Source organism: Terrapene carolina, unplaced genomic scaffold (assembly GCF_002925995.2).
Source record: "Terrapene carolina triunguis isolate 2854851 unplaced genomic scaffold, T_m_triunguis-2.0 Scaffold112, whole genome shotgun sequence".
Taxonomy (NCBI): Eukaryota; Metazoa; Chordata; order Testudines; family Emydidae; genus Terrapene; species Terrapene triunguis.
Genome location: NW_020664463.1, coordinates 10957488 through 10969927, shown reverse-complemented (window position 1 = coordinate 10969927; position 12440 = coordinate 10957488). Strand labels below are relative to the sequence as shown.

At 45.5% G+C, this 12440-nt stretch overlaps 1 protein-coding gene across 3 annotated transcripts in view; it reads left to right on the top strand.

The window, feature by feature from the left end:
- SULT4A1 (sulfotransferase family 4A member 1) overlaps positions 1–10524 on the top strand; it is a 33432-nt gene extending 22908 nt beyond the window's left edge. For 2 of the 3 annotated variants that reach the window (XM_026652278.1, XM_026652277.1), the window contains exons 5-7: positions 852–946; positions 1534–1672; positions 9502–10524. In XM_026652278.1, coding sequence (XP_026508063.1) covers positions 852–946; positions 1534–1672; positions 9502–9614 — 347 coding nt within the window. In that variant the 3' untranslated portion in view covers positions 9615–10524. Of the gene's footprint in view, positions 1–851; positions 947–1533; positions 1673–6578; positions 6711–9501 lie in introns of all 3 variants that reach the window. The other variant, XR_003369811.1, reaches the window with a different exon arrangement.
- Positions 10525–12440: the final 1916 nt, after the last annotated feature.

Below are 12440 nucleotides of genomic sequence, written 5' to 3'. Positions count from 1 at the left end.
GGTTGGGGGTTCTGAGGGTGGCAGTCAGGGGGCAGGAAGTAGGAGGGAGTGGATGGGGCGGGGCTAGGGCGGGGCTCCCTGGGTGCACACCCTAATGAAATGGCTGCGCACGCCTATGTGCATAATGATTGGGAATCTACATGCACATTTTTTCTGCTGGCTCCCTTTCAACTCATGAGCAATGCATCCGTATTATTGAGCTCAAAAGAGTGCTCACCATGCAACACGGTGGCCTTTTGCATTGAATGCGTAGCCACAATAATATGCCTTTAGGGCAGTGGTTCTCAAAGCCGGTCCGCTGCTTGTTCAGGGAAAGCCCCTGGGGGCTGGGCCCATTTGTTTACCTGCCGCGTCCGCAGGTTTGGCCGATCGTGGCTCCCACTGGCCACGGTTCGCCGCTCCAGGCCAATGGGGGCTGCGGGAAGCGGCGCGGGCCAAGGGACGTGCTGGCTGCCCTTCCCACAGCCACCATTGGCCTGGAGCGGCAAACCGCGACCCTTGGTAGCCGTGATCGGCCGAACCTGCGGACACGGCAGGTAAAAAAACTGGCCCGGCCCGCCAGGGGCTTTCCCTGAACAAGCGGCGGACTGGCTTTGAGAACCACTGCTTTAGGGCAAATCAGCTCTCTGTGAAGGTGTTAAGATCTCATCGACACTGATGGAGACTATACTCTATTTCAGTGATGTTCCTTATTAGCCATAGGAACACTGCAGAAACAAACAAAATTTCCTTGGAAGTATAAAGTGCTTCAGTCATTCAAATGTACTTATTTTCCTCAGTTCCTGTCAAGACGGACTCATAACAATATTGATCATATTCCTTGTCAGTTATAATGTTCTCTGTCTCTGCAGTAGGATATGGTTCATGGTTTGAGCATGTGCAAGAATTCTGGGAACATCACATGGACTCCAATGTACTTTTCCTCAAGTATGAAGATATGCACAAGGTAAACCAGATATTATAAAGAATTTTCTATTGCTTGATATTGATCGTGACTCAGATTCATCAAATTAGGAGTCTAAAGTCAGACTCCTGAGTCCATACTTGAACTCCCAAATGTGTGGCCTAATTTTTCAAAGCACTGATCACCAGCAGCATCCACTGACTTTCATGTAAGCTGTGAAGTTGCTCAGCACTTTTTGAAAATCAGGTAATTTATTTAAGAGCCTTAATAAGGATTTACGGCCAGATCCACAAAGCTACTTAGGTGCTTAAATGCCAGATGTAGATACCTAAGTCACGGGTTTAGGCACCGAAGTCTCAGTTTTGGCTCCATTTCGATTCACAAAATTCACACCAGGCCCTGCAGGCACTTAAGGTTTCCTAGGCATCTATGTTTCTGCCCCTGGCATTTGCTGGTTTTCCAGCATTTGAGTTTGGGGGATTCAACTTTCACACTCAGGAAGGGCACAAGCAGCACAGGATGCTATTTTGCGGTTGCAACCTTAACTCCACTTCAACACATTTTTTGCATTTGTATATTTAATCCTGAAGTCTATTAACTTTTACTTGTTTTTAAATATTTTCTTACAGGACCTTGCAACAATGGTTGAGCAGCTGGTGAGATTCTTGGGAGTTTCTTATGACAAAGCACAGCTGGAATCCATGGTGGAACATTGCCATCAACTCATTGATCAGTGCTGTAATGCAGAAGCCCTTCCAGTTGGCCGGGGTATGTGTCATATACACTGTAACTTCTTCAGGTGGATGTCACAAAAGGATAAGTGATGGATTGATAAAGGACAGGATGTGTTGGCAAATTATTGTCTTAAATTCAATCTACAGTAAAATGTTATTGAAACAACAGAGGGAAAATTATCATTAGTCTGATAGGAACTTTGACCATTTAGTATTGGGACAAAGGAGTGAACGTGATTTAAAAGAAAATAAAAGCATCCAGGATGAACATTGCATATTTACAAATATTTTAAAGGTATTGGGCCAGCTTCAGCATTGGTGCAAGTGGGTGCAACACCACTGACTTTAACTGTGTTGTCTCTGCTTATATAAGTGATAAATTTGGCCCTAAAAGAGGCATTTGATTGAGAGAGAAAAAAACAACAAAAACAACCTGGTTGTAAGAAGGAGGTGACCATCTAGCATCAGCAAAGATAACCACTACATTTTAAGGCCAGAGGGACCATTAGATTAGATCATCTAGTCTGACCTCTGGTATAACACAGGCCATAGAATTTCACCCAGTTACTGCTGCATTGAGCCCAATAACTAGTGTTTGACTAAAGCATCTCTTCCAGAATGGCATGATATCTTGATTTGAAGACAAGAAGAGATGGAGAATCTATCATTTTCCTTGGTAGTTTGTTCCAATAGTTAGTCACCCTCACTGTAAAAAATGTGTGCCTTATTTCTAATTTGAATTTGTCAGGCTTCAGCGTCCAATCATTGGTTCTTGTTATACCTTTATCTGCTAGATCAGTGGTCACCAACCAGTCGATCGCGATCGACTGGTCGATCCTATAGGATCTCCCAGTCGATCTCAATCTCCGGTGGCACAGTGTGGCTGCCGCTAAGGCAGACTCCCTGCCTACCCCGGCTCCACGCTGCTCCCAGAAGCGGCCAGTGCAGTCCTGCGGCCCCCGGGGGGCAGGGGTCTCCTTCCGTGCGCTGCTCCTGCCTGCAAGCACTGTGCTTGCAGTTCCCATTGGCCGGGAGAGCTGTGGGGCCAGCGCTTGCAGAGAGGGGCAGTGCACAGAGCAACATGCCCCACCCAGGGGCTGCAGGGGTGCGTTGGCCCCTTCCGGGAGCGGTGTGGGGCCGGGGTAGGCAGGGAGCACCCCAGCCCTGAGCCCCCTCCCGAAGCCAGCACCCCATAGACCCTCCTGCACCACAAACCCTCCTGCACCCCAAGCCCCAGCCCTGACCCCCCTCCCAGAGCCAGCACACTGTACCCCCTCCTGCACCCCAACACTCTGTCCCAACCTGGAGCCCCCTCCTGCACCCAAACTCCCTCCTAGAGCTTGCACCCCTCACCCCCTCCTGCACCCCAACCCCCTGCACTAGGCTCAGCCCAGAGCCCCCTCCCACACTGCTAACCCCTCAGCTCCAGCCCAGAGCCAGCAACCCCTCCCGAACGCCAACCCCCTGCCCCAGCCCGGTGAAAGTGAGTGAGGGTGGGAGAGAGTGAATGACAGAGGGGGCGGGGGGGATGGAGTGAGCAGGGTGGGGCTTTGGGGTAGGGGCGGGACCTCTGGGAAGGGGCGGGGTAGATCCTGGGTTTCCCTTAGATTCAAAAAGTGATCTTGAGCATAAAAAGGTGGGAGACCACTGTGCTAGAGTAAACAGCTCTTTAGTATCCGGTATTTTCTCCCTGTGTTACCTTTCAATCTTCTTTTTGAGAAGCTAAAGAGACTGAGTTCTTTAAATCTCTGTAAGTATTTTCTCCAGCCCTCAAATCACTTTTGTATCTTTTTCTTCAACCTTTACAATCTTTCAACATCCTTTTAAAAACATGGACACTAGAACTGTACACAGTATCCCAATATTGGTCTCACCTTCTTACTCCTACTCACCACTCCCCTGTTTATACATCTAAGGATAGCATTAGCCCTTTTTGCCACAACATCACATTATGACCCCTAAATACTTTTCAGAGTCGCTGCTTCCCAGGATACCGATCTCCATTCTATAGGTGCGGCCTGCATTCCTTGTTCCTGGATGTGTGATCTTGTATTTTGTTTGAAAGTGCCCAGGTAACCAAGTGATACAGATCACTCTGTACGATTACCTGTCCTCATCATTATTTACCACTCTGCCAATCTTTGTATCAGCCACAATTTTTATAAGCAGTGATTTTATTTTTACTTCCCAATCATTGATAAAAATACCGAACAGCATTGGGCTTAGTATGATCCCTGCCAACCTCACTAGAAGCATCCCTATTCAATAATGGTTTGCCAATGACAATTACTTTTTGAGATCTATCAGTTAGCCTGTTCTTAGTCCATTTATTCTATGCTCTACTGATAGTGTATAGTGCTAATTTTTTTTATCAGAATGTTGTGTCATACTAAGTCAAATGCTTTACAAAAGTGTAAGTATATTACATCTACATTACCTTTATCAACCAACCATGTAGTCTCATCATAGAATGAAAACAGCCTTGTTTGACAGGATCTATTTTCCATAAAATCCATGCTGACTGGCATTAATTCCCCTCCTTTAGTGCTGTATTGATTGAGTCCTGTCTCAGCTTTTTCCATGACTTTGCTCAGGACTGACATCAGGCTAACTACAATCATCTGGATCATCCCACTGGCCTTTTTTGAATATTGACATGACATTAGCATGTGATCAGTCTTCATAAGGCAGCTCCTTATTTTCATCTGAAAAATCTGTTACTCTGCAAGCCTGGCATGGAAAGACACCCTGTATACTGTAGAGAGGCAGTGCAGTTATTCGAGTAGCAGACTGGGAATCGGAGTTCCTGAGATCCATTCCCTGCTTTGTATTTGACTTGCTCAGTGACCTTGAGCCTTTGTGTGCCTCTGTTGACCTATCTGAAAATAGGTACAATAATAATTCTCACCTACCTCATAGACTATGTGTTCACTGGCCAAAAAGGGGGATTCTTAGCTCAAGTTAACTAATGAGGTGAAATCCTAGTGAAAACAAAGCAGTTTGTAGTTTTCGCATGAGTTAGCAGGTCGAGTTAAAGGACTCCTCCCCCCACCCTTCCCCTCAGTTTCTGTCTTTGTCAGCGATATAGCTCACTGCAAAAAATACCCAGGACTAGATCCACAAAAGAGACTTTGGCTCAGCATTGCAGCGCCTTACTTTAGTCGCCCTGCCACCTAATGCAATTCTCAGCCCTGACATAGGCACCCAGGCTCCCTATACAGTGCATGGGGACTGTTAGGTGCCTAAGAATGGGAGTCACAAAAGCCAGCACACTGTGAGGAGCCACCTAAGCTAGGCAATAGGAAATGGCAAAAGAAGGGTGTGGTCTAAACCCTGCCCCTCAAAGGGAGTTAGGCGCCTAACTTCCGCTTGGGATTTACAGCCATGACCTCTCTCCTGGAGGGAAAACACAGCGGAGATACCATCAATTCCTCTGCCAGTTCATGTACTGCCTTTCAGTACAATAGGATAGTTAAGTTAGAATTTGGCCTAGCCATTCAGTTTTCTCAAGGTGGGGGGGAGAGAGAGACAAAGGCAGCGGTACCTTCCTTTTAATCCCCATCTATGGCTCAACTGCTCAGCAGGGGCAAGGGATGAGGCCATGGCATTGGTGCTGCTGCTTCCTCACTCCCTGATTGGCTCTTATGGAGAGTGATTTCGCTGGCCTTTTGACTGGCAGTCGTGAGGAAAGAGACTGGCCGTGGTGAGAACACCACAACCTGCCACTCCTCAACTGGAGGTCACGGTAGCGTCTCTGTAAACCAGCCTGTCTGGATGGCATCCAGAACAGGTGCAGGGTGATGGTCTGTCTTTTGTGCTCCTACCCTGTTGCTGTTATTATTGTCTATTGTTTTACATTACAGCCTAGAAGCCCCAGTTAGGGATCAGTACCCGTTTGTGCTAGGCACTGTACATAAGCTCTTATTTTGTGGTAGAGGAGGGAGCTACAGTAGTCAACTATGTACCTGGTCGTTTATTTGCTGTCTGCTTTTTATTGAAATTCCTTATTTTGAATTCATTTTGATTGCTGTTTTTGGCTTTTGCAATGTTTTGTTCCTTCAAAATGCAACTTCATTAATGGCAGTTTTGTCCTCTGTTCATTTATGTGATATAACACGGTAGCAATAACACCACATGCTCCTGGGGGAATTCTGCGCCAAATAATTAAATTCTGCACCAAAAAATAAAAAATCTGTGCACAATATTTTAAAATTCTGCAAATTTTATTTGTCAAAATAACACTACATAATCATGCCAGTTTCTATTATTTTGGTAATTTATTTCAAAATACCTGCCAGCAAGTATGTCTGTAACAATACAGATACACACAAAAATTCCTCCAGGAATAGAGTTAAAGAAACTCCTATGATAACCCAGTACCTGTTTCTCTGTGCGCCCCCGCAGCCCAGCCCAAACCCTCCCCCCATAGAGCCCAGCCAATATACCTGATCCCCTACCCCCCTGAGCCCAGCCACAGGGTTCTGCAGCCTAGATAACCGCTCCCCCTCCCTGCCAGAGCCCAGATACCCTCACCTCCTCCTCCCCTAAGCCCAGCCGTGGGGGCTCCCCCTTACCCAGAGGCCTGCACCCCCTCCAGCCCAGAGCCCAGCCACGGGGCCCCCCCAGCCCAGACACCCACCCTCCTACCCCTCAGAGCCCAGGGATCCAGAGGGAGAAACAGCCTGATTCTTGGTCCCAGGCTTGTGTGGAGTTTCCTGCATGCTGCTGTCTCCTTCCCTCAAGGCATGCTGGGAACTGCAGCTGCCATGAACCCTCTAGGACCCTCCTCCCCACCCCCACCCCCCGAATTGTGCAGTGTCGCAGAATTCCCCCAGGAGTAACCACAGTTTACTGTAATTTGTTCCAAATATTTTTAATTTATCAACTACGTTTACCTTATTATTTTGCTTTATTTTGGTTCTTTAATTTTTTTCTTTTAGCACATTGATCTTTACTCTGAAGAAAACCCAGAGCTGCTGTGAAAGCAGAGCATTTTGATTAGCTATATTACTTATATTTGCTTCATATCACATCATAGATTACACAGTTGCATGATTCAAATGATAAACCAGGTGGGTAACTTTTTGACAAGCTATCAGTCTATATGGTTGAGAAATAGATGCTAGTAAAATACACTATAGTACATTCCATTTATAAAACTTGTGATTTGTACCTCATTAGAGAGATTCAGGAATAACAAGGTTCTTCAATTTTATTTTTGAGACAAAGGAAGAATCCTTTTTTATTACCTAAAGGATAATGTATGATTTTATGTTGCACAGTGTACTGTATTTGTCCCATAAGTGTTGCTAGAACAAAACTGAAATCAATACCTGACTTTTATGACTGCAAGAACATTTTTATTAATAGTACTCACTGCCCTGTTTGACACAGGAAAGCCAGTACCAGCATTTATTTGTCAAAAACTGTCAGATTAAGCATTTTCATTCAAATTCAAAGCCTTGATCTTTGGGGATTTAAAAAACCCCTCTAGTAGTGAATTATATCTTCAGGGGTACTAGGAAAATTACTATTTCGCAAAATGACACTAGTCATGTGTAATAACTAACTTCAAGTCACTGTGCAGTTGGTGGGACACTCATTGCAAACTTTTTGACAGTGCTCACAGATAATTATGTCAGTGGCGTAGCCAGGTTCTAAGAGCAGGGGGAGTAAACATTAAAAAGGCGCCCCCCTTGGCTCCTCCTCTGGCCGCTCCATGCCCCCCCCCCTGGGCTGGCTCCTCCGGCTGCGCCGCCCCCCCCCCATGGCTCCTCCGGCCGCGCCGCCCCCCCCCATGGCTCCTCCGGCCATGCTGCGGGCTGCCTTGCTGTGCCCCCCCTCGCTCCTCTGGCCGCACCGCCCTCCCCCCATGGCTCCTCCGTCTGTGCCGTGCCCCCCCCGCAGCCCTCCCCCATGGCTCCTCCGGCCATGCCATGTCGCCCCCGTGCCCCCCCTCCCCCCATGGCTCCTCCGGCCGTGCCGCCCCCTCCCCATGGCTCCTCCGCTATGCTGCCACCCCTTGCCTGCAGGAGCCCAGCGCCGGCCCGGCAGGCCAAGCTTCAGAGCAGAGCGTGGGCCCCGCCCGCTGGCGCCATGGTAACCCCTAACTAAGGCGCCGCTTTTGGAAAATGTGCTGAGGGGCAGCGTCTGCTTCCCCTGCACCCCCACAGCTACGCTACTGAATTATGTCCTTGGCCCCAATTATGTAGCTATCATATATGAGCAACTTTCATTATATTAACTAGGAGTTTCTCATATGCATCAAATGCATCATCAGGTCTCCTTTGTGTAATTTGTGGTCTTCTTAATATGATTAAGTTCTGTGGTAGCATGGTCCTGACTCTCCTCCATGTTACAGCAGTATAACGCCCTTGATTTGAATAGAGCTAATCTTCACTTAAACCTCTGTAAATGAGAGGAGAATTAATCTAAGGCCCAACGCAATGGATTCATTATATAGTATGAGCCCAATTCAACTCTGTGTTACTCCAGTTGATTTTGACTGAGTTATGGAGATATACCTATCTCATAGAACTGGAAGGGACCCTGAAAGGTCATCAAGTCCAGCCCCCTGCCTTCACTAGCAGGACCAAGTACTGATTTTGCCCCAGATCCCTAAGTGGCCCCCTCAAGGATTGAACTCACAACCCTGGGTTTAGCAGGCCAATGCTCAAACCACTGAGCTATCCCTCCCTCCCACTTTTAGTTAAAGTGGCATAAAACCAGAATGACACAGTGGTGAATGAGGCCCAGAGTGTTTTACTGGCAACTTTGACATTGTTTTCAGGTCATTTTATTAGTTGGTTTCAGTGGGAAAGTAAAAATATTTTATACAAGGAGACAAATTTTCAAACATGGATGGCTAAATTGTACCCACAGAAAATGTGCATACACTCATTATGCATGCACGATTCACGTTTATATGCACAAACTGAGTACCTGAATGCACATTTTTGTAGGCATAATTTAGGTATTCACTCATCTTTGAGAAATTGCCTCATTATATTTGTGCAATCATAAACACCTTTTATACATCTACTGAACATAAAATAAAGGCATTTAATGATCTTTAGTGTTATTTTATTCTCTTCTGGGTGTATCATTCCACCAATGCGTGATGAAGTTTCAGCAACCGTGTAAATACATCCCTGATTCAAAAGGGGATAATTAAACCACCATCGTCTGCAGTGAGATCTGATATCCACAATTAAGTTACAGTAGAACCTCTATTTTATGAACACCAATCTTATGAACTACCAGTTATAAGAACCATTTTTCCTGACACGGAAAAAAAATCATGTAATAAAAGTGGCGTTGATGAAAAACAGTGAACATCCTTTCCCATTTCACTGTCTTCAGTGCATTGGAAATCCCTTTGTAATGGTTTAAAAAGAAAGCGAGGCCGTGAACATTACTGCAATGTCTGCACCAGACCTACTGTAATTTTGAGATGTTCAGTTATGAACTCTTCAATCTCCAATTAGTTCATAAAATTGGGGTTCTAATGTAATAATAGTCAAAACAAATGTGGTACCTATTATTGTTATTTAAAGATATAGGGCCAAATCCTTCAAGGGGATGAATGCTTCCGGGATGAAATTCACCCCTGTGCAGATGGCCAACAAAAGGAATGTGGCACCTATTTTGAGGGCTTCAAAGGGATTTATTGGGGTGTATGAATGAATCACACCTCTTGCAGAGGCTAAGCACCCCAAGTGTCATTGAAGTAAAAGTGAGTAGATGTTGATCTGCAGTTGACAGGAGGTGCCCGATATCCCATCTGATCAGACACATAATTTTAGAAAAGCCGGTGTTCTGTCATGTCACCAGTCTGACTTGTGCTCTTTCTCTGTATTTCAGGACGAGTTGGGCTATGGAAAGACATCTTCACTGTCTCAATGAATGAGAAATTTGATTTAGTTTATAAGCAGAAGATGGGAAAGTGTGACCTCACATTTGACTTTTATTTATAAAAAACATGCATGCATACAATATCCAAATATTAGCTAGAAGTGCTTTATGCATTCATTTATTACCTGCTGGACAAACTACTGTAGCTATTATGTGTAACATGACTTAAAAACTAACAAAATCTAAGTAACCATAGGGAACACTATTATTCTTGATCCTAAACAGCTGTTTATCCTTCAGCATTTTAATCTTTTGTCAACATGCAAGAATTTCATAGATAATACAAGAATACTCAGCTGTTATGGAATGTATTATCTAAGTATAAGGTATGTATTATATATGCAACTAGAATGTACACTTTTTCAGCCCCACATTGATTATTTAATGTATTTTATAGAAGCTTTTCACTGGAAACCTAAATAAAATTCAGTAAACCAAATAAAAAATTATTTCAGAAGGAAATCAGTAATAGGCCAAACCAAACTGTATGCTAGAATGATCTCAGGGGTTAGCTGTCACATTTATTTTTATAGTTGGAATGTCAAGGACAAAACAATCCTATCCCAAATTAAAAGGATAAAGATGGGGGTTTCCTTTAATTTTCGCACTTCCATTATTTGTAGGATTTCTGAGTGGATACCATTCGCTGGCATACTTTGCAAGACAAACATAACTGTGGTTGTCACTCCACGCATACATGCTCTTATGTCTGATAAGAGTGGCTGTATACAGAGTGAATGAAATTCATCCCTGTGAAGAGGGCAGGCCATCACAAGGGCCTGTTCAGCACTTAAGTCTCACTCAAGCCCTCAACATAGGGTGTAAGTGAGTTGTAAATGGTGCATGGGGCTTGTGCTGGGCCTATGGTTAGGAGTCCATTTCTCCCAGGGTTTCTGTGATACGTGCTGGTCTTCCACACAGGTCTGAGGCTAGGTCTACACTGCCCGCCTGAATCAGCGGGTAGAAATCGACCTCTCGGGGATCGAATTATCGCGTCCCAGCGGGACGTGACAATCGATCCCCGAATCGACGCTCTTACTCCACCAGCGGAGGTGGGAGTAAGCGCCGTCGATGGGAAGCCGCGGAGGTCGATTTTGCCACCGTCCTTACAGCGGGGTAAGTCGGCTGTGATACGTCGAATTCAGCTACGATATTCGCGTAGCTGAATTTGCGTATCTTAAATCGACCCCCCCCCCGTAGTGAGGACGTAGCCTGAGTTTCACCCATTGAGAATGATCCTCTTAGATAACGAGAGTGTTCTGCTGGATTCTGAGCACCCTCAAGTTTCATTGAAATCATGGGAGTTGAGGGAACTTAGTATTTTTAGCACTTTTAGACCCATTCAGACATAATTTGAAGATGGATGTACATGTTGGTACAAATACGTAAATGAACTAGCAGGTCTTAAAGAAGAGATTTTAAGAATACTCCAGCAGATGGGAGTATTACACAAGCAATGGTATTTATGCAGAATACAGTTGCAGTAATTGACTGTCAGCCATTAATAGTCTGATTTATAAGCAGGATTCGAGTTTATTTTTTCTAAGTCTTTTTATTTCCCTGATATGCCTGTGGGTAGTTACATACTTAACCTGGCGCAGGCTCCCATAACAATGAGATTCTACAGAATTATTTGATCCTTCAGTTAAAAATCTATATTTTTAGGTTCTCAGCTGCAGGAGGCCCGTTTTGCTAGCCCTATAGTATATCTCACCAAAAGCTGTGAGGAAGGACTAGCAGATTTTAGTATTTTGCTTCTGTTGGAAAATAACCTGTCAATGCAGCAATTGGCAAGTGGTGTGGCATGATGTGGCTTGACAGCACCTTTCCTTGTATATTTGTGAGTGAAACTGCTTTCAGTGAAATTTTATTTCTATTTTTATATTTTTAGTACTGTATGATTATTAAGCACTACACATTATACTTCTGTGCTTGCTTGCCTATTTAATAAAGACATGTTCCATGCATGGAGGTTTGGTCATTTGTTTCATTAACATACCCAGTCTTCTTTTTGAGTTCATTTTGTCCTTGTCAAGTATCAGAAGGCCAGATGTGCACACAAAATAGCTCCTGCTTGTTATAGTTTTGCCTCTAGGACTCGGAACAAGGTGAGTCACTCATGACTACACCTATTCTTGCCTACATCACAACCCTTTCTCCCCTTATTGGTTGAAATTCATCCTTGTGCAGAGAGCTAGTTCAAGGCTCATGCCCACCTACGTCTCACCTAAGCTCTGGTTTAAGGACTTAGGGCTAAATCCACAAAGGGACTTAGGCGTTACATTGCTCAGTGTTGCAATGCCTAACTGTAAGGCACTTTGCCACACAGTGGAATTCACAGCCCTGAGTTTGGTGTACAATTCATGTGGTGAGACATGCACCTGAGAATGGGCAGCACAAAAGCCAGCAAGCTGTGCCGGAACTAGCCAATAGCAAATGCTGAGAGGAGTGGGGGCTAAGCTCCACCCTTCTCAGGGATGTAGGCATCTAAGTTTGGGCTGGATGGAGGCACCTGTCACCATTTGGGATTCTCAGCCATGAACCCTCTCCTGGAGTTAGGCACCTAACGCATTTCTTGCAAGAAATGCAGCAATGCCTAATGGCTAAGGTTAAGATTTTGTCATGGAGGTCATGGATTCTGTGACTTTCCAAGACCTCTGTCACATTTTCAGCTTCAACCCCATGCCCTGGGGTGGTTGGGCTGGAGTTGTCAGCAGGGCTGGCTCTAACTTTTTTGCTGCCCCAAGCAGCAAAAAAAAGCGCCGCCCCCGAGCCCCCCCCTGCCGAGCACCGCCGGAACCCCCCCCGAGCGCCGCAGCCCGCACTGCCCCCCCGCCGAGCACCGTGCCGCCGGAGCCCGCCCCCCCGCCGAGCGCCGCCGGACCCCC